This window comes from Pipistrellus hanaki, assembly GCF_964339955.1.
Source record: "Pipistrellus hanaki genome assembly, chromosome: X".
Lineage (NCBI taxonomy): Eukaryota > Metazoa > Chordata > Mammalia > Chiroptera > Vespertilionidae > Pipistrellus > Pipistrellus hanaki.
In genome coordinates this window covers 98,366,353-98,389,547 of record NC_140524.1, presented here as the reverse complement: position 1 = coordinate 98,389,547, position 23,195 = coordinate 98,366,353, and the positions used below count along the sequence as shown (strand labels likewise).

General features: G+C 40.0%; 1 protein-coding gene across 2 annotated transcripts in view; it reads right to left on the bottom strand.

The window, feature by feature from the left end:
• Window positions 1-456: 456 nt before the first annotated feature.
• CLTRN (collectrin, amino acid transport regulator) overlaps window positions 457-23,195 on the bottom strand; it is a 41,968-nt gene continuing 19,229 nt past the window's right edge. For both annotated transcript variants that reach the window (XM_084869919.1, XM_084869920.1), the window contains 3 exons: window positions 17,790-17,903; window positions 10,900-11,094; window positions 457-2,762 (listed from right to left, as the gene is read on the bottom strand). In XM_084869919.1, the coding sequence (XP_084726045.1) occupies window positions 2,606-2,762; window positions 10,900-11,094; window positions 17,790-17,903 (466 nt within the window). In that variant the 3' untranslated portion in view covers window positions 457-2,605. The remainder of the gene's footprint in view (window positions 2,763-10,899; window positions 11,095-17,789; window positions 17,904-23,195) is intronic.

Sequence of the window (23,195 nt, the reverse complement as noted above, 5' to 3'; positions counted from 1 at the left end):
GAGAGAGACCCTAAAGATAAACTGGAAGAGTAGCTGAGAGATACAGAAGCGTGCTCTAGGTAGTGGGCACACCTTGTTCAAAGACCTACACGTGAGGGAACTATTATGATTGATGAAAGAAAGGCAAAGAGATAGAAAAGGAAGGAAGGGTGAGAGATGAAGTTAGAGAGAAAAGCAAAGGTAAAAACTAGTTAGCCCAGCATTAAGAAGTCTGGCTTTATCCTAAAGAAAATAAGATGCCATTTAGTGAGCAGACAACAGAGTATACAGATGTTAAGTGATAAGATGTACAACTGAAAATTATATGTCATTATCAACCAATGTCACCTCCAATAAATATAATTTTTAAAATAAGTAAAAATCAAAGCTTCTATGTTAGGAACCAACAGGATTAGGTTTGCATTTTGTTTTGTTTTGGTTTTTTGTTTGTTTGTTTGTTGTTGTTGTTTTTGTGTGTGTGTGTGTACGTGTGTGTGTTTGGTGTGTTTTTTTTTAAATATATTTTATTGATTTTTTTACAGAGAGGAAGAGAGAAGGATAGAGTCAAAAACATCGATGGGAGAGAAAGGTCGATCAGCTGCTTCCTGCACACCTCCCACTGGGGATGTGCCCACAACCAAGGTACATGCCCTTGACCAGAATCGAACCTGGGCTGACGCTCTATCCACTGAGCCAAACCGGGTTCAGCAGGTTTGCATTTTGTATTTTCATTCAAGCTATATTGTAGCCAATGGACTGGAAAGGGTGTGGTGGACATTCTGGCGGTCCACGAGGCCTCTTCAGGGCCCATGTACATATATCCTCAGCTTCTAAAAATATTGGCTTTTAAAAGTCTCGCAACTGCGTCCTTCAATGGGAATTGTCCCCAGCCACAGGGAGCTATCTTTCCCAAGGGCAGACCCTCTCCCAGACAACACCCATGGCCATAAGTGGCCAATGAGATATGAAGGCCCATCCATCTTACCTCACTCAATCAGGGACAATCTCAGCTCCTAACCTCCCTGAAGGATCGGCTGAGGCATCTGTTGTAACCATGTTGCTGGTCACTTCCTCCTCTGCCTAATCCTACGTGGTTAGTTTCCTATTGCTGCATAACACATCACCTCAAACTTAGTGCCTTAAAAAACATATTGATCATCTCACAATGCCCACGGGTCAGCGTAACTGGATCCTCTGCTCAGGCTGCAAAGTGTTGGCCAGACTCTTCTTATCTAGAGACTTGACTCCAGTTGTTAACAGAATCAATCTCCTTGTGTTTGTAGGACTGAGGACCCCAGCTTCTTGTTGGATATTGACTGATTAGAGGCTTCCTTCAGTGCCAGCAGGCCAGCAGCAATTCCTCGAGGCTGCTATTTCTTTCCTATGGGCTTTCCAATGGCCACTTACTTAAGCCATCAAGGAGAGTCTCTAGAACAAGTCTGCTTCGACATATCATAAAGTAATTGCAGGAGTGATGGCTCCTCACCTTCGCTGTGTTCTATTCATTAGAAGCAAGTCACAGGTCCCATCCTCACTCAAGGAGTGCAGGTTGCTTGGAGGTGCAAACATCAGGAGATGGTAGGTATCTTAAAGTCTGTCTGCCACTCTCGTGCCATCCTCACTTCTTACAGGTGTATTTCCTGAGAGCAGACCTCAATAAACCTTCATGCAAGTATCCATCTTAGAGAGGATACCCAGGAAGCAGTACTGGAGGCAGGGAAGAGAGCTAGAGACTGTTGCTATAACATCATCTATGGGTGATAGCAGCAGAAGACTGAGCAGCAAATTTTCTGTCTATTAATAAGTGTATAATAAATATTAGCATTTAGAATGACACATGGCCTATCTGAAAGGAAAACCAATTCTAAAAAGTACAAGATGTCTTCAAGGAAGGATACACACAACAAAAGTAATTCATTTCTAGGTCTGTAGAACAGATTAAATATAATAACAATTAGACTTACTGTTTCACAGTGTAAGAATAAACCTCAGACCAGTCACATAATCAAAAAAATAATTAGCACTTTATTTAATATAGATTGTACTTCTAAAAATTGCAGGAAAATGTCAACAAATAGAGCTGCACTAGTAGAGATTGACAGAAAACATAGAAGCAATGATAGTATGACAGGATCAAATTCTACCTTGTTTATCAATACTTCCATTTTTATCTATCCCATGTACAATAACTATTTTTATTCATGCTTAGTCATATACAGAATGATATAAATAATATAATTATTTCCACACCATATTATAGGGGTTCTCTATTGGAAAAATATTTTTCCTTAGGTCTCCAGAGTTTAAAATATTATATATATAGTCCTTATGTTTGAAAATGCTTAAATACTGATGGACTTCTATATCAATAATTACAAATGCCAAATGACTACACTTACACTTTGTGTTGTCAGGGAAATACTTTAGAATATTGGGAGTGGTCAACAGCTTATGATTCCAATGGTCTTCACAGGTATTATTGATTGCCTTTCACTTTCATGCACAAATTTTCTTACAAAAGAAGAATGGTGAAACAAAATATGTAATCTGCCCTTAATAATTTGTGGTGCTCAGCAGCTGTACAGAAACATGTGTTGAGTTTCTTGGGAAGCAGAATAGCCGCCCTTCAAAGAGGGGTGAGCCGCTCATCCTCTGGCATGAAAGTGTCATTAATGTGCCATCCCTTCGTATCTAGGGGGTCACAGGGGATGCCATTTTCAATTGTGATTGTGTTTTCACTCTTATCTTCAATGTCATCTACTTCAGATGGTCCTTTGTTCTTCCTAAATGCACATAAAAAGAATTATTGGGATCTAGGAGGAGAAGGCAGGTCTTTTACACAAATAGGGAAAGCAGGAAAGGACAGGAGAAACTTAGAAAGATGAAAATTTTATGCTATGTATTTATATATATATATATAAAACCCTAACACACAAATAGACCAAATGGCGAACAACCGAACAACTGGTCACTATGATGTGCGCTGAACACCAGGAGGCATGCGCGGAACATGGTGGGTGTTGGCCACGGTAGGATGGTGGATCAGGTGAGCAGGGGCACCAGACCAAGGTGGGGTACTGGTTGCTGTCATCAGGGCAAACCTCTGGTGGTTACTGAAAATTCTTTGCTCCTGCACACCATGGTCCTGCCCGGTGCTTGCACCTGCTGCCGGTGCCGGCCCCACTCGCACCCACTGCCAGCACCAGAGCCACCACTTGCACCTGCTGCTGGTGCCCGGCACTGGTCCCAATCGCTCAGCGCCAGCAGCTGCCAGCCTTGATTGCCCCTAAGGGCTTCTGCACCTCCCCCTGCTCCTGAGGGGTGATTGGGGCAGCAGCCGCCACTCACACCTGCTGATGGCAACAGCCCCACTAGTACCCACTGCCAGCACTGGCCCCAATCACTCCACACCATCAGCAGGTGTGGGCAGGGCTGGTTCCATCAGCATGTGGGAGCAATGGCGGGGGAGGGGGAGAAGTAAGACTGCTGGCAGACAGGAGACCAGGGGCCGCAGTGGGAGGGGCCAGGCAGGGCATGGAGGATGGGCCAATGGTGCCCACTGCGGCCTCGCAGCCCACAGTTCCTTTCAAGGTGCACAAATTTGTGCACTGGGCCCCTAGTTTTCAAATAAGTTTCAAAGATCATAAAGAGCTGATGTGGTGAAAAGATGCTATCAAGATAAGAAGTCTTCATGGATGACATACACATATGAATCAAAACGAATGATCTTACTTGGAATACATACACACACACACACACACACACACACACACGCACACATATGAATACATATGTATATTTATATAAATGATTATGTTTGCATACACACATATATTCATTACATTAACACACAAATTGAATGTAGGAATCTGTATGGTAAATTGGTAAGTTAAAAAATTTGGCTCTAAGAGAACTTCACAAAAATTGAATTTTAAAAAGTGATAAATTCCTCTCACAGGATTTGACAAATTAATGGTCTGCAAATGTTGAGTGAAAATCAAACTAAAAGGGCTTATGAAGAAGCAAGCTCACATTACTTTAGAGAAAGGAAGTAAACATTATAAATTGTAGGTATCACTACTTGGCGCTACTCATTACAAAACAATTGTATTTATTTATAAGCCAAGTATTTGGAACTCAAAACAGATTTAACTGATTACATTACAACTCGTAGCTATAATTCCAGGTCATTTCAAAAATACTACATGACGGGATAAATTTTTGAGTTTTCATTCTCAGACCCTTTGCACACACTGCTACCCCAACCCAAGTGGTAACCAGGCCCTTAATATTTCCTTGGAGTGTGGAAAGCTATAGCCTTTAATTCAAAGGTTCTTCCTGTCTTGCATAAAAGACCAAAGCAGTTGAGCCAATTATGCTTGATATAGAGGTAAGGGGCCAAAAAGAGAGGTGGGTACCTCTAGGCAATCACAGGGAAGATGAGTTTCCCTGAGGCTTATCACAAGTGTTGGGGCACAGTGGAAACATGATTCTAAGCACAAAGCTTCCAGACTTACCAAAGATTCTATTGTCCCGGGAATCTAAGGAAACTCCAAAGAGGCAAACCTGAGTGATCACATGTCTGGGATGATAGGCACTGCGGTGGTGACCAGGACAGACTCCCACCACTATGGAAGTGCCTTAGAACCTTAGTGACTCTGGAAGGTGAGGAGGAGGTCAAGATGCCCCAGTAATGACTGAGGTAGAGTTGCCTATTAGTCCTATATGAAAAGTCCACTTCAATGTGCTTTAAATAATATGGAGTAGGAAGAGAGAAAAGAGAGAGCTTGTGTTTATGGAAGAATGGTAGCTGATATAGAAGGAGTAACAGAAAATCACCAATATAGTTGGTGATTCTAATGATACTAAACCACTGAGTGAGAAATGGTTAGGGAACAGGATATTTACATGGTCTCAATACATCACCCCACAAGCAATGTACTAATTATAAAGAGACATTTGTATTTTGTCAAGGGAGGAATTTGGTGACCATCACCAACAAATGAGACAAATTCACAAGTGCCCCCAAATGTGACACACTAAAATTATATATTATATATGTAATTCTGTGTTCCTGCCCCACCCCATCACCAATTTTTTTACCTTAATATCTCAGGAGAAAATAATCAGAGTAATCGAAATCCAAATAAATTTAAAGATATTTTGTAAAATAGCTAATCTGAACTCAGCACAGAGTGGGCTTAGAATTGGATGAACAGACACATAGGTGGCTGGCTAGCTAGCTATACAGAAGGCAAATGGATGGATCAATGAATGTATATCAATGACTGATTGCCTGGATAAAAAGTTAATGGATGGATGGATGGATGGATGGATGGGTGAGTGGATGGATGGACAGATAGATGAACTACGTTATTCAGATAGTACCCGAAGGTATATCTTGAATGGGATCCACTGAAAAGAAAGAAGGGCAGGGGGAAGATACATACATGTTATTTCCTGTACCTCTTGTTATTTTTTCAAATGGATGGAAGAAAATATTCATTATCCTACCTCAGGAATTAGGAGTTAGTAGAGATTTTGCCAGGCTTTGTTGATGGTTTATTAGATAATTTCAAATAGCTACAGTTCATAATGAAAGTAGCATCCAATACTGTAGATCCCACTGTCAGCACTTGAAAGTATTGTGCCATTTTATGTGCCTCTGTCAAATGCGTCACCATAAGACCCAATGCTGGGTTGAAAGTTAGGGGTTAGAGTCCCAGAAACCTAGGAAAGGATAGGCTTCTGTGTTTCTCCATCCTCAGAGTGAGGCACCACAATGGTGACCCAGGGCCCAGCAATCAGTGACCAATACAGGCTGGAGTTTGCATAGTTTCATGTGATGAGAAGGTCCTCCTGCCGGATGATGTCACCTACCAGAGGATTAGAATACTCTGGCCCCTCCTCTTCTGGACAGGAGTATTGTTACTTTCCATGTCCTCCAGAAAGCAAAAAACAAAAGACAAAACTGACATTCTATAATGATCAATCTCATCGTTTCACTCATAGTACCCAACCTTCATTCAATAACTATGTTTTAAGTGCCTACTATATGCTGGAAGAGACACAGTCCATGCAGGGGTCTTCAAACTACGGCCCGCGGGGCCACATGCGGCCCGCAGAGGAGTCTGATCCGGCCCGCCAGGTTTTTTGGGCAGTGAGCGCAGCCGAGGTGTTACAGTAGGAATTAGTAGTTCATATAGTCCGGCCCTCCAGCTCTCTGAGGGACCGTGATCTGGCCCCCACTTTAAAAAGTTTGAGGACCCCTGTGACCTAAAGTGAAAAGAATAGATTCAATAAAAGGGAAAAACTCCAAATTTCACTTGTGCTCCCTCCCTCCATTTTTTATGGATTATAAAAGAGAAGTGATATTTCAGTAGGGATGAAGCCCTGGAAACAAACGTATATTTGTACATGATCATTAAAATTGCCTAACTCAATCAATTCCCCCCCCCCCCAAGTCACTCCTGATTGGGGTTGGAGTGAATATTAATATCCATAACAATAAGGAGATTTTAAGCAGTCCAATCTTACCCTAAAATTTCTATGTTAAGTATGAAAGCCATATTACAAAAATCTTAGTGGATGGAGCAGTCTGGAGTGGGTAGCAATGCAACACAGTGTTGGAAATAACAGCTGCCAGTACTCATTTACCAGTTTCTTCACTTTCAAGATGTTTTTATGGAATTAGAAGAAAAATTGCAGAGCTGAATCCAGGCAGATCACTGCAAGGAATCTTGCCCCCCCCACCACCACCACAAAGGAAAAATAATCCATCCGTTATCATAAAGGAATGGGGAGGAACTAAAAGGGAAGACACAAACAGATGAGAACAAGCTTAAATTCTTTAGAAGAAGGATTTCTCAACCAAAAAAGATTCTGAGTGAAATTGCTGTGGAAATTTTTGCAATCTGCGCTGTGTCAGTGGCAAAGTAGGTACATATTGTTCTTTTGTGACCTTCGAGTCAGCTGTACAGAGTCTTGACATTGCTGAGCTTCACAAATTGCAGCGTCAGTAACACTCTGGCTGGTGGGGATGATAAGCAGTGCAAAGGTGACCGTACAGTAGTAATACAGCACTTTGTCACGTTTCATAGTGTGTGCTGTAATAAACTGATTCACTGCCTGTGCATTGCTTCTACGAAGAATAATAAAACTTAACTATCTTTCTGAATCATTCTGATTTGTTGTTCCGAAAAAAAAAAAAGGAAAAAAAAACATCCTGAAAAATAAAATGAAGTGTTAAATGACTTCTGCTGTTCCTGCAATGTCAGGTAGTTCAGGAAGAGAATAATAAAAAAGTGACTGGCCCAGCTGGCGTGACTCAGTGGTTGAGTGTCGACCTATGAACCAGGAGGTCACGGTTCCATTGCTGGTCAGGGCACGTGCCCGGTTATGGGCTTGATCCACAGTGTGGGGTGTGCAGGAGGCAGCTGATCAACGATTCTCACACATCATTGCTGTTTCTCTCTCTTTCTCCCCATCCCTTCCTCTCTGAAACCAATAATATATAGATATATAGATATTTTTAAGTGACTAAAATACCTAAAACTAGCCCCTAGGAGCCTTGAGAGTGAATCATCTCCCACAGATCTGGAGAGAAGAGGGGACAAAAGAGGTATCGCATGTCCCTCAGAACGAGGGGGTGTTCATGAATAGGTATTGCTCACAATAAAGTAGTGGTGGAGTATTTCCGTCTTCCTTCAAAAAGATAGGGATGAAGAGACAAGGCCCAAGAATAGCCATTAAAACAACAAAAGATAGACAAATAGGATTTTTTAAACACATAGTAAATTATTGGAGAATTGGGGCTGTCCTCATAATCAATATGGATGATTCCTGGGGAAAATCGTGTTGCTGGAACTATTTCAGTGGGCATTGCAGCACGGTGAGGTTGATGGGCTTTGGGATCAAGCCTGCCTTGTTTTAAACAATGGTACCAGTACTTTCTAACCATATTCTGTGGCTTTATATCTGCCATGTGATAGCCATAATACTAATTAGTATCTATTACGTGGCAGAAACCAGTGCTTTGCATACATCATTTCCTTTAATTCCCGGTGCAATATTATGGAGAATGTATTGGTATCCCTACTTCTCATATTTGAGCTAAGATTCAAATATGTAGAGTAACTTGTCTTTTAGAATGCAACAAGATTGGTGAAAGCAGTGGACCTAGTCTCGCAGGCTTCACTCAAAGCACATATTTGATTCCTGCTGAGTATGCACATTTAAGAAAAGCAAAGAAAAAAACACAATGATTAGCTCTAAAATTTCTGCAACAATTAGGGAGCTAGGTGGAAAATATTATTCTCATTTTTCACATGTGACATACTCCAGGCTCACTCAGCTAATAAATGTCAGGGCCTGAGACTGGAACCCAACACCAATAAATAGTATTGATCCAGTGCTCTTTCTACTAAAACACACACAACACATCATCGACATCATCACCATTACCATTATCACATCACCCTCACTACTATAGCCATCATTGTCAACATCATCATCCACTATCACTATCATCACTATTACTACCAACGCCACCACCACCATCATCGTCATCATCATCATCAGGCTGACAATAGAACTAAAACATCTATATCTGGGCTGGGGCTAGTCATAGATCTAGTGCAGACATCATTGTGAAGTATATGCAGTTCATCTTGTCTCCCTCAAGACTAAAAGTCTTGGGGACAGATCATATCTTTTCCATGATTAGAAAAGGCTTTCATCACCATTATTAGGGCTCTCCCCACTTCAAACTACACCCTCTCCTCACTTTGAAATAATACTTTGCACAAGAGAAACCCACCAGATTATAGCAAACTGAAAACACAACAAATCGATTTATCTTCAGAAAGCTGTCATAATTGTCCTGACTATATCTGCTGACTATTGATGCTCTCCAGGTTTACAAAGAGATTTGTCCATCTGTTTTCCTAGTTTGAACGTGAAATGAATTGCTGGAGGCAAAGCTGTGACAACAGCCTCCCTTCTCCCAGGCAACGGATTATGATGCTCCACACCCAATTATTATATTACTGTAGAGTCTACTCAGAAGGAAAGAGCTGATCCCAGCACAAACTAGCTGAAAGGCCAGCAAATGGCAGGATAATAAAATAATAGTAACAGCTAACACTTATTGAGCGCTCACTGTATGCCAGGCACCACTCTAAGCACTTTACTGCATTAATTCTTTTTACCTCACCAAGTTAATTATTTCTAGTATACCTCACTGTTGCTCTAGCGAAGTTATCTGCACACAGAGGAGAAAAATTAACCAACATGATTCTAGCACCACAAACCATATTCTCCTGGGCTTGATTTCCCTGACTCATTGCCTGTGCTTCCTGATATCCATACAGTTAATGGATTATATATAAGAGCAGAATCAGGTGATAAATACTTGGAATCTAAGCAGTTTATCTCCAGAGTCCATTTTTTAAACTCCCATACTATATAGGGAAACAAGGAGATAAAGTCAATCCATAAAGGTTACAATCAATAGAAGTCTTAGAATTATAGCATTTTAGTATTAATGCAACACTAAAATATTAAATGTAAGTATTCAAATATTACAGATAATATTTCTTAATATTCTTAAAAAAAAAAAACAACCACAATAAATGACTTGTACCAAGTTTCTTTGTATTACATATCATGCCAAGCTCAAGAAAATCAAGCAAATACAACTTGATCTCAATCTTTGAGTTTAATTTGGGAATAAACATAAATGGCATTTATTCCACAGCATTTCACTTATCATTTGTGAAAAATTATAAAGCCCATGATTTAAAATGATTCCTTTGTGTTAGTAACTAAGGTGTAGCAAACCTCAGGAGAAACATTGAGTTGAACACACACTTGGCCAAACAGATCTTACATGTCCTACCTGGGCATCAACCCTTTTGAAAACAATGCATGTCCCACTTATTAGAATTTTCCTTTCTCAGTATAAAAAAGGTTTAGAAGCATCAAGTGTCTAGTGAAGAGTTGAGGCCTCCCTCCACTTCTGTATCAGAGGTACTTGTACACAAAGTTTTCTCCTTTCATCAAGCTGAGAGATCCTGTCTCTTCTCACCCTGCCCCACAACATTACTAACTCCGCCACTAGTCTGAAGTTCTCTCGAAGTAATATAAATCATTTAGACAGCAAAATTTCAAGTGTCCCAGAATCCAGGTAAATAAACTCAAGGAGTGGAAATCTATTCATAAGGTGCTAACTTGGAAGCTGTCAAAATAAGTTAATTAATGTAACCTGGATATTTATTAAAATGTGTCCCATTCAGAGATTCTAATTTAGTGGGTCTGTGATAAAGCCAAGGAACCTACATTTGAAACAAGCGTTCCAGGTGAGTCTGATTCAGGGAGTTTAATCAAAGGCCACTTTGAGGAACGCAGTTCTATATCATACCATAAGCACTAGAGGGATGAGCATGCATCAAAGGGAGGAAGTACAAAACAGCCAAAAAGAATCTGGGACAAGATGGCGGCTATAGGCACTGGGCCAAGAGGTAGGCCACGGTGAGGAGGAAATAGCTGGAATTGCTGGCATTTGGAGGTGGGTGACTACCAAAGACTAACTGCCCACCCAAAAAGTCTTAGCTCTGCATATCTAGCTTATAAAATCATAACGTAGATTTAAAATTGATTCTGGATATGTAGCATTCATATGGTGTAGAATAGAGAGAATTATAGTAATGGAAAGAAGCATAATTAAATAAGGGACATTGGACTCCAAAAGCCTCTGAATACAACAGCACAGGTGATATTTTTTAAATCACCATTTCATTTTTTTTTCAAAGTTTCAGAGATAAGGCATTATCTTCAGCTAGGGACAAAGCCTCTCCTTATTTTTCCAAGTCATGAACAAACAGAAAAACACTCTTTAATCATTCCCTTTCAATATCTTACCTTCTACGTTGCCGGATTCCTGATAAAACCAATAGTGTGATTGCAACTATGACGATACAAAATACCACACCGAATATAATAATCCAGACGGGCACAGATGGGTCAGTGGGTGGTGCAAGAGTGGAAGGAATTTTTAAAAATTCGAGAGTCTGGTCATTCAAAGAGAAGGCATTGTTGATCCGGTTCCTATTCATTCTAAAATACAATGACAATAAAAACAAATAAAACAAGACAGCAAAAAATTAGGAACAGAAAATGTAGACCTCTCTCTCCATGATTAGACAATTTGTCGAGGACATTCATGCTGTGGTATTCTTTTCATTATTTGCTGAGCTCACTGCCAAAAGAGGTGCTCTTCTATGCACTCCTGCCCTCCCTTGTTGCAAATGTTCTAGAAGTAACCAGAAGTCCTGAACTTGCGCTCTGCCCACCATGTTTTATTTCCTAAGAGGTAACATCTAGATTAAAATGACAAGAATCTATTTAAGGTGATTTGCATAAATACCAACAGCCCCAAGAGATAAAATTATATGTTAACAAGTGAATGATGAACGAGAACAAAAGAAAACAAGGAAAAGAAAACATTAATCCAGGAACAGATCCATTGGTTTGATCTTTTTCCTCCATTAATTCAACCAACATTTGTGGAAAACTTACTAAGTACCAAATACTGTGCTAGATGCTGTAGATGCAATGTGAAATAAAAATACCAAAGACCTTACAGTCTAGAAGGATGACAGATCAGCCCCTCTACAATCACAGTGAGATACAAAATGTTCTGTGAAAAAGGAAAATATGGGTACAGTTAGGGTGCCCAGCAGAGGGCTCAGGACACCATAGTGAGAAGTCAGGGCTGCTTTCCTGAGAAGGGACTTTTGAACTGTGTTTTGAGGCCAAATTGTGTAGTGAGCACAGGAATGGAGACACGGTATAGTATGATTTTCTCAGTAAACTGCAAGTAGTTCTCTATGACTAAAGTAAATGGTGCTTTCGGAATCCAAAAGCCTAGAAAGCATAAAGGTAAATGTGCCACTTCTCCTAGGGAAAATCTGCATGTTTGGTGGTGGCACCAGTTAGGGAGGCATGGAAACATGCCTTAGGGAAGGGTTGGTTATAAAGACTTCTGTGTCCGAAACCAGAAAAGTTAATTTCTAACTGGAATTTGAAAACTAGATGAGATTTCTTGGAGATATGGTATGGCCTTTACTGAATTCACACTAGACAAGCTGACTTCATCTCCCTCTAGAGCAGCCCTGAAAAATAGAAATACAATGCGAGTCTTATGTGTGACTTAAAAAAATTTTAGGAGCTGCATTTTTTTTTAAAAAAAGTAAAAACAAACAAGTGAAATTAATTTTAATAATATATTTTTCCCAATACATCTAAGAAAATATTTCAACATATAATCAATATTGCCTTGGTTCACGTCTTATTTTGTATTAAGTATTTGAAATTCAGTGTGTTCTTTACACTTAGAGCATATCTAACCTTGGACTAGCTACATTTCAAGTGCACAATAGCCACATATGGCTGGTGACTACTGTCTTGTTCAGTGCCGGTATTGAACTTGACAGTAATGGCTTGAGAATCTCTGCAGATCTGCACCAAGCTATCAGGAAAGACCTCCTTTAGCAATAAAAATCTATGCTGAGGCATGATTATTCATTAATATAAAGGATAATCTCAACCAGATAATCTATAGCAGAGGACAATGTCAATAGGATTTTTACTAAACTGTAGAATGTTTTCTTTTTTTACAACCTAATATTGATAATCCAGGAACACAAATATTTCCACAAAATAATGAACTCTAAGGTCTAAGTCAGAGTAAAATGAAAAGTTGCTCTGTATTCTCATCCTACCTACCTGGTTGGCTAACACTTTGCTATTCTATCACCTTTCAGGCTGATTAGAAGTTCCAGTTAAGTACAGACTAAACCTAAGTCCACCACTGAAATCCCTACTAGGTATCAATCAACAAGAATCTTTCAACCAAGATTGGCCTTGAATATGGGCAGACCAAATTAGCCATCTAAAAACAGCTAAAATAGCCATCTTAGAACTGGTAAGTCATCCCCTCACCTAATTCTATAGGTGTAAACACTCTAGTAGAGAGAAAAAAAATCACTGGACTTGGTGGCAGCATACCTGGGTTCAAGTCCTTGCTGTTTATTTTTCTAGCATGGTGGCCTTAACAAATCAATTAATCTCCCTAAATCTCAATGTCCTCATTTATAAATGTGGAATAAGAATAATGTCTCAAAAATGACTGGCATTGCTATTAAATGCCACAGATGCATGAAAACATGCCTGTGAAGCAAAAACTGTTAGGCAAATTAGGTATAACTAGTATTATTTTGCCCAACTATCTAGATCCTTCAGACTTAAAATTTCTCTTGCCTGCACTCTAAGTACCACATCCTGCTTTTCACTCTATCCTTCCTTCTTGGTATTGTTTCTTTTCTTTTTTTTTAAATTTTATTTTATTGTTGAAAGTATTACATATAGTAGTACATGTCTTGACCTTCCCCCAACCTCCCCTAGCCCCTGGACATGCCCTCACCCCGCCCCACCCCCAAGTGTCTTGCAACCATGGATTATGCATGCATACAAGTCCTTCAGTTGATTTCTTACTTCCCCCCACCAACCCTCTCCAGCCTTCCCGCTGTAGTTTGATAGTCTGTTCTATACTTCTCTGCCTCTGTATCTATTTTTGCTCATCAGTTTATAATATTCTTTATTATGCATAAATGATTGAGATCATGTGGTATTTTTCTTTCACTGACTGGCTTATTTCACTTAGCATAATGCTCTCCAGTTCCATCCATGCTGTTGCAAATGGTAAGAATTCCTTTTTACAGCAGCATAGTATTCCATTGTGTAGATGTACCACAGTTTTCTAATCCACTCAACTGCTGACGGATATTTGGGCTGTTTCCAAATCTTAGCTATTGTAAATTGTGCCGCTATGAACATAGGGGTGCATGTATCATTTCTGATTGGTGTTTTTGTTTTCTTGGGATATATTCCTAGAAGTGGTATTACTGGGTCAAATGGCAATTCCGTGTTTAATTTTTTGAGGAAACACCATACTGTTTTCCATTGTGGCTGCACCAGTCTGCATTCCCACCAGAAGTGAAGAAGGGTTCCTTTTTCTCTGCATCCTCTCCAGCACTTGTCTGTTATTGATGTGTTGATGATAGCCATTGTGACAGGTGTGAGATGGTACCTCATTGTTGTTTTGATTTGCATCTCTTGAATGATTAGTGACTTTGAGCATGTTTTCATATGTCTTTTGGCTTCCTGAATGTCCTTTTTCAAAAAGTGTCTATTTAGGTCCTTTGCCCATTTTTTGATTGGATTGTTTATCTTCCTTTTGTTAAGTTCTATGAGTTCCCTGTAAATGTTGGAGATTAAACCCTTATAGGAGATGAAATTGGCAAATATGTTCTCCCATGCAGTGGGCTTTCTTGTTGTTTTGTTGATGGTTTCTTTAGCTGTGCTGAAGCTTTTTGTTTTGATGTAGTCCCATTTGTTTATTTTCTCTTTAGTTACCATTGCCCTAGGAGCTGTATCGGTAGATACTGTTATGACAAACATCTACTATTTTGCTGCCTATGGCTTCTTCTACGATTTTTATGGTTTTCCATCTTACATTTAAGTTCTTTATCCATTTTGAGTTTATTTTTGTATATGGTGTAAGCTGGTGGTCTAGTTTCATTTTTTCACATGTATCTGTCCAGTTTTCCCAACACCATTTATTGAAAAGACTGTCTTGTCTCCATTGTATGCTCTTGCCTTCTTTGTCAAATATTAATTGAGCATACTGGCTTGTGTCGATTTCTGGGCTCTCTGTTCTATTCCACTGGTTAATATTTCTGATTTTTTGCCAGTTCCAGGCAGGTATGAGAACAGTGGCTTTGTAGTATAGCTTGATATCTGGTATTGTGATCCCTCCAACATTGTTCTTCTTTCTCAAGATTGCTGCAGCTATTCGGGGTCTTTTTTAATTCCAGATGAACTTTTGGAGAATTTGTTCTAGGTCTTTGAAGTATGCCATTGGTATTTTAATGGGGATTGCATTGAATTTATAGATTGCTTTGGGTAGTATGGACATTTTAATGATGTTGACTCTACCAATCCATGAACATGGTATATTCTTCCATTTGTTCATGTCTTCCTCTAGCTATTTTTTTAGCTCCTGAAATTTCCCTTTATTTTCATACAATCCTGTTGAGCCCTATCCATTCCCTGATATAAATTTCCATTTTATTAGCCATCCTCACCCCCCTGAAACAAGCATTCTGTTGTGAACATATTCATCTACATATCTACCTTCACCCCAAACACTCTTCCTCCTTACATGAACTGAGGCCTGATTTAACCACAGTGCCTTCATTTTCCTTGCAGCCTTCCCACATCACAGGGCTTGAATAAAAGCCCTTTTCACGTGAAATACTAATACAATATTCCTAGTTCTTACTACCTACGTGGTGGATCTTAACAGTATTCTTAGTAGCAAAAGTGTAGGAACAATTTAGTTCAAATCATCATTTGAAGCAGATTAAATCATTTCCCATTGATATAGATCAGGAGTGGGGAACGTCTGGCCCGCAGGCCAAATAAGGCCCTCGAAATCATTTGGTCTGGCCCCGCCAAAGCATTAGTGGTGAGTTAATGAAATGTTTGACCAAATATTGTAGGCTAATTTTTTAAGCTGAACATTTTCTATGGCCTACATATAATGTTATAAATATCCAAATGGCCCTTGGCAGATAAAAGGTTCCCCACCCCAGGCATCAATAATTTTGCTTCAGCAAGGGAAATAGATGATTGTTCACACAAAACCTTTGGCATTTGATCATGTGCTCATTATCTTAAATGTTAATATTTTACAGAAAGCAAATGAGTTCTTTCACTAGATATTTCTCCTTGGTAAAGACAATAATGTGCACCTTAGTAACCTATAAATCCATAGTAAAGAGAGTTATTTGTTTCCTTTTTTCTTTTTTAGAAAATACAGGGTAAATGTATACATACTTTGAATAATTATTAATTCCAATGGGTTAAATCTGAAAAGAAAAAAAGATCAATTGAGCTATCAGCTGTTAAAGTGTATGTGCATTTTTGGGATACCCTATAGTTTGTTTCTTCCAATATACCTTTGCCGAACATCAATCATGCATGGGATCTGAAGTTTTGACACATAAAGTGTGCACAGTAATTGAAATACAAACAAATTGCATCCTTCTGCTTCTATGAAATAAAGATTGCATATTACATTTCCCTTTTCAAAATCTGTTATAATCACAAGGAGAAGAGGAGAGGAAACATCAGGAAAAACTGTAAATCTTGAAATGGGTAAAAAAGTATCACTGAGTATCTGGCAAGAACACCTTTTTGGATAATTTCTGCCTTTTATTGTTTATGAGTTATTTTGCAAATTTGTAAGTTGTATATAAAAGTAACATAATGTAAATGATTCCTGTCCACAGAAAATCAAGTGAATTGTGTCTGGTAGAACACGATTGATGACTACTTGATAAACTGGTGCATCTTTTTTAAAATGAAGATCACCATTCCTCAGTTCCTATGTATGCATGCTTCCTTGAAGTCTCCTTTGAACTAGTTTTAATATTTTACTAGTTTCCTCATTAATGAATGAAATAATGAAGTATTTGATAGAATTTATTTTTATTTGTATGAATCCTAATTTTATCTTTTTTAAAAAGGCATCTTTTACAAATTAGTAGTCACAAAGTAGTCATGAGGATGCAAAGTACAGCACAGGGAATATAGTCAATAATATTGTAGTAACTATGTATGGTAGCAGATATGTACTTAAAATATAGAGGGAACACTTTGTAAAGTATATGACTGTCTAACTTGAAATGCTATAAACTCAAAACCAATATGGAATAATATTAAATGTAAACTGTAATTGAAAAATTACAAAGTAAGATTAAAAGGTATCTTTTAAAGATAAAGACTGTACATTGACTAAGAAAGATAAATTCTTAGAGATCCAAGAAATCTGAGCTAGGGGTACCATATTATTCTTGTTTCATAAATGAAAAAAGGAAAGCAAAAGAGGAGAAGCAATGTGTCTATATTCAAATAATTAGCAAGAAGCAAAACCAGAATTAACAACCTAAACATTTGGCCTCCAGAATCCACGTGATGAGTCATCACACAACAGTTCTGTACAAGGTGTTCTTGCTTTAAAAAAAATAAATAAAAGACAGTACCAAACATTCTTAGCTAATATTTAAACCAAAGTCTCTCAACCACAGCATAACTGACATTTGGGATCTAATAATTCTTTGTTGTGAGATACTGTCCTGGGCATAGTAGGATTTTTATTTTATTTATTATTTTTTTTTTAGTATATTTTATTGATTTTTCACAGAGAGGAAGGGAGAGGGATAGATAGCTAGAAACATCGAAGAGAGAGAATCATCGACCAGCTGCCTCCTGCACATCCCCTACTGGGGATGTGCCCCCAACCAATGTACATGCCCTTGACCAGAATCGAACCTGGGACCTTTCAGTCCACAGACCAACACTCTATCCACTGAGCCAAACCGGTTTCGGCCATAGTAGGATTTTTAGCAGCATCCCCAACTTCTGCCTGGTGGCAAACTTCCCTCTGCCCTGTGCTGTGACAGCAAAAATACCTGGAAACATTGCCAAATGTCTCTTGGAGGGAAAAGTACCCTTTAATGAGAACCGCTGATCTATAATCTCTACTACAAACTAGCAAAATAAAATCCTTGACATCTTAGTAAATAAATATTTTGAAGCAGAAATAAAAATTTTAATGCCTAGGAAAAGATGGAATTAATCAACAGGTTGATTTACCGGTAGAAGGCATATTTCACAGTGATTACCTTATGGCTGACTGTATCTCATCAGCAGGAAGTGTGTAGGTTTTCGTAGGATCTGTAACCACAAACCAGAATGACACCCTCCGGGTTATGTTGCAAAGTAAGACATGGGAAATTCTGCAGATGATGGGAAGAGAAAAAAAACAAACAAACAAAAAAAACAACACTGTAAGCAAATCATGCCACATTCCATTGGACTATCCACTCTGGTGTTATTGCCATCTTAAGAGATGTCTTAGCTATTAGTGAAAAGTAATTTCTACCATTATGAAGAGAGGTATTATTAAGAATGAAATCACATAGGAAATTTCTTTTGTTTCAAAATCATATACTTGAGGACCATTCCTTAAATTAAAGACTCTACCAAAAAATAAAACCAAGAAGAATTATTTAATAGAGAGCTTTAGAGACCTCACCCTCCACCACCTGTTAGCTGGCAGCACCCCTGCCTTCCAAACACTGGGCCTCTGAACCACTGAAGCTTCTCGCATCCAGATAAATCCGCTGCCCACTCTTGATCCAATAGTCGCTCTAATGGCCACTGTTTTTGTGCCTCTCCCACTCCGGTATTGGGGCTGGTCCATAAACCTTTGAACACTGTTTTTGCAGTTACCTGCTTTCCAATTGTAAATTGGAAATGTGCTTCCTTTTGATCACACACATGTATCCACCCACCCAAGGGCACCCTGACCCCTGTGCTAAGGAGACAGCACTGAGGCCTCTCAGCCAATGCAAGAAAGGAAAGGGAAGTTTGACAGACAACTCTAGCTGAGACCCAGACACCAAGAGAAGGAGGCCAAGCCTAAAGCACAAGCCATTGGCCTTCAAACCCTTCCCCTTGTGCCCGGGCCTGAGACTCTGCTCCTGATGCAACAGGTCGAAAGGAAGACAAGGCCACTACCCTCCCTAAGCCTTTCCTGTCTGTCATCCACCCTGATGCGAGGTCACACCGTCACGGCTGCAGACTGTGAGAGAACTGGAAGCGTGTGGTCCTGCTGGTGTCCTATTACTAGAGGCCCTGCCACCACCAACTCCTAAAATTCAAACCCTGGTGAGTACTACTCTGCCCCTGCGTGAGTCAAGGATACTACCAGGTCACCTACCGCCATCCCAGCTGGCAGGTCTGCCAAGCCCCAGACCCCCACCCACCCACCCCTCCTGCCTTTTCCTAGGAACATCCTAATGAGGAAGGCATTTTTCATCCCTGCTTGTCCAGTGTGCATACTAAAAAGTTTGTTTTTATTTTAAACATTAAGTATAGGCATCTTTATTATCTTGGAGACTGTCATAGTCTTTCTTTCAAAGGTTCATATAATAGGATTCTTCCACACCACAGTTTCTCCAGCGTGCCACTGTTAATATTTGGGGCCGATATTTCCCTCTTGCTTGCTGGATGATGTCCTCTGTATTGCAGGGTTTCAGCAGAATCCCCATCTCTAACCTCTAGGTTCCAGCAGCATACCCACATTGTGAAAATGGAATTGCCAAATATTCCAGGATGTAGGGAGGCTTGGAAGGAGGTGTGTGTGTGTGTGTGTGTGTGTGTGTGTGTGTGTGTGTGTGAGACACAGAGACAAAGAGTCAGAGACAGTCACCCTAGTGGAGAATGCCTGAGAGACAGTGCCCTCTACTGGCAGAAATTGTTAAGCTTGTTCTCCCAAAATGTGTGAGTTTAAAACATGCCCAAGATACAGAGATGAACAAAATTAAGTGCATGCTTGGCAAAAGTATTGTCCCCAGTTTTGTATAATAGAATGCTGTGGCACGGGAATTATTTATGGATTTTCCCTTATTAATAATCAGACAATGTAAATATTTTTTTAAATGAGCTGCTCATTTAAGCTCTTCAGGATGCTAAAAATTAAAAAGTAAGATAGCAACAAATGCTGGTAAAGAAGCAGAGAATTGGAATCCCAGCAGTGCGGGGAGGGAGAGTGTCCTTGAGTCCAGCCATTCGGAAGTGTTTCCTAGAACAGAGTGCAGCTACCAGCTGTGCTCTGAGAGAGAGAGAGAGAGAGAGAGAGAGAGAGAGAGAGAGAGGGAGAGAGAGAGAGATAAGTGAGAATGTTCTCTGTCAAACTCTATCAGAGCTGAGAACTGGAACAATCTCAGTGTCCATCAGTATGGGAATAGATCACGTAAATCTGGTCTATGCTATCAAGCGAGTCCACAGATTCAAGGAAAGAAGAGCCCAGGGCTATAGAGCCAGATGATTCTGTGTTGGGTAGCTGAGCTGTGCATTGCAGGATGTTTAGCAGCAACCCTGGCCTCTCTCCAGTAGTTGTCACTAGGCCATCTCCACTAGTGACAATCAAAAATGTCTCCAGGCATTGCCAAATATCTTCTGAAGGACAAAGATCACCTCCAGTGGAAAGCTACTGAACTAGAACTACACTTTTACAAATAAAAGGATAAATCTCAAAACCACACATATTGAATGAAAAAGGTAGGAGGTGTAATGTCATATGTAGCACATGCCATTTACGTAAATTAAACACCAAGTAATACCGCTGGCATAGAGAGGCCAGGAGCCAAGGAGGTGGGCATTTGAAGACTTGCCTGTGATTTTCTTTCCACCCAAAGTCTCTAAATCCTGCTCCAACATGAACTTTGTGTATTTGTCTTTAGAGACAGAAAAGAGCTGTGTTCTCCCTTGGAGCTTGGTTTCTTTTTTTTTTTTTTTAATATTTTATTGATTTTTGTACAGAGAGGAAGGGAGAGAGATAGAGAGTTAGAAACATTGATGAGACAGAGTCATCGATCAGCTGCCTCTTGCACACCCATTACTGGGGATATGCCCGCAACCAAGGTACATGCCCTTGACCGGAATCGAACCCGGGACCTTTCAGTCCCCAAGCCGATGCTCTATCCATTGAGCCAAACCGGTTTCAGCTGGAGCTTGGTTTCTAACGGGGCGGAGACAGAAGATACCCAGGTAAATAAATGCACACACTGCCAGGTGGGAGAAGTGCTGTAAGAAAATAAACCAGGAAGAGGAATGCATGCGCTCCATCAGCTCTTCCCTGTGCCTTCCTCACCATGGAACTACACTGTCCGTTACCATGAATTCAAGTTATTTGTTCAGTATTTCTTTGGGGTGCCAACTCATGCTTTAATACAGCACCTTGGCCGAAACCGGTTTGGCTCAGTGGTAGAGCGTCGGTCTGCGGACTGAAAGGTCCCGGGTTCGATTCCGGTCAAGGGCATGTACATTGATTGCGGGCACATCCCCGGTAGGGGGTGTGCAAGAGGCAGCTGGTCGATGTTTCTCTCTCATTGACGTTTCTAGCTCTCTGTCTCTCTCCCTTCCTCTCTGTAAAATAAATCAATAAAATATATATATAAAAAAAAATACAGCACCTTGGCAAACAAAGTAAAAACATTTGAAATAAAAATTTCCGAAAGATTAAAACAATGATGAAAAGAGTAAATCCAACATTTTCAACGAAGGCAGTTACTGTTAGATACAAAAGATCTTGGACTCCACAAATGATGCTTCTCTTTTGAAGATTACTTCCTGTCATTTGCTAGATTGCAGACTAGGCTTTTCACTCTACATGACTAGACAGGGCTTGAGATCTTAGTGTGCCAATGAAAACACTGCTGGCATTTTGAGTAGGAAATGCCTCATTATGTGGCAATGTCCTGACATGGGTACCAAATTGGTTCTCTCTCATCCCCACCCTCTAAATGCCGCAACCATCTCCAGTAATAGATATAACCCAACAGCACACCATTTCCATATGCAACCTTGATATACTACATGGCTGGAATCAGTACCATACCCAGGTGAAAAACACTTATAAATCTCTTCAGACATGTCAAGGTCATGAAAAACAAGATGGAGAAACTGTTAGGTTGGATCAGCCTAAAGAGGAATAGATTCTAGAACAGAAACAGGACAATAGTCTAAAAAAAGGAAATGTGACCTTGGCCTGGTATCTGGACCTTTACGAGAGCCTTCACTAGGTGAACAGATGTGTCGTCAGAATGAGCCTGAACAGTGTGGGTCCTCTCCCTACTTTGCCTCCTGTTTTCACAAAGCAAAGTCACTTCTCCATGACAACGAGATCTGAGGCTGGCTTTGAGGACTGGGTCCTTGGGCCCAGCCAGTTCTCCTCAGCCTTTGTATTTAGAAGGGACCATTGGAGGAGCAGGCCCCGGTCCCTGCTGTTCCTGGTGGCGAGGCTTACCAAGGGCCCTTGTTGTTAAAGTCTGTGGCGTTGACCTGGTGGGAGCACCTGAGGATAAGGTGCTCCCATCCATCCAAGGGCACAGTTCCCAGAGGATGCTCTTTTCCAAGACAGCCAGGTGGGGGAGGGTGGGGACAGCTCACCCCCCACCTTCTCTAGACTTGTACTGGGGTGGGATTTGGATTGATGGGAAGGTTTTTAAGGGCCAGGGATGGATCTTTTCTAAATGTTATTACTTGTAAATAAAGTCTATTTTTCTCCCTTGGGGGGGAAAAAAAAAAAGGAAATGTGAAAAATGCCACAGTTGAACAACATAGAGTCAATGTTAATTTCTTAATTTTGATATATTTATCATAGTTATTTAACACTAGAGGCCTGGTGCACAAAATTAGTCACGGGTAGGGTCCCAAGGCCTGCCCAGTGATCAGAGCCAATTGAGGCCTTCAGCTGATGGCAGGGCCTTCCTTCATTCTGCACCACCCCCTAGTGGTTAGCACACATCACAGTGAGCAATCAAACTTCTGGTCTCCCAGTCAAACTCCCAAGGGGACACTGCATATTGGCCTTTTATATATATAGATAATAATAATGGGGAAATGGGTGAAAGGTCTAGAGTAGAAATTCTGACCCTCAGTGCTACTGCATTTTAGGCTGGCTAAATCTTACTTGTGAGAAGTTGTCTATTCTTTTGAAGGATTTTTGCAGCATGCCTAGGCTCTACACACCAGATGCCAAGAACACATCAAATTGTGAAAAACAAAATGCCTCCGGACATTTCCAAATATACTCAGGAGCAGTGGAGGAACAAAATACCCTCAGGTTGAAGACTACTGGGACACAGAATCTTTTTGCATTATCTCTGCATCTCTCTTGTAAATATACCTTTTTTTCAAATTAAATGCAAACACATATACAAATACAGGAGCAAAGCAGTTATTTTTAAAGTTCCCTGGGCACAATTAAAACGATATACAATAATAAAATAAGGCAATGGGTTAATAACAGTTCTTACTTGCTTCATGAATAAAGCGATAACAGATACACATGTACTTAGAAAATCAGGAAGAGCTGTGTTCAAATGCAACATAATGGCACCTGTCAGCATAATGGTGCTTTTAATATTTATGCAAAAATTTTTAAATGTGTTCTGTTGTGTATTAAATTTTATCAAGTATTTATTAGGATATCCCTCCCCCCACTGTACTAGTGTCTTAGG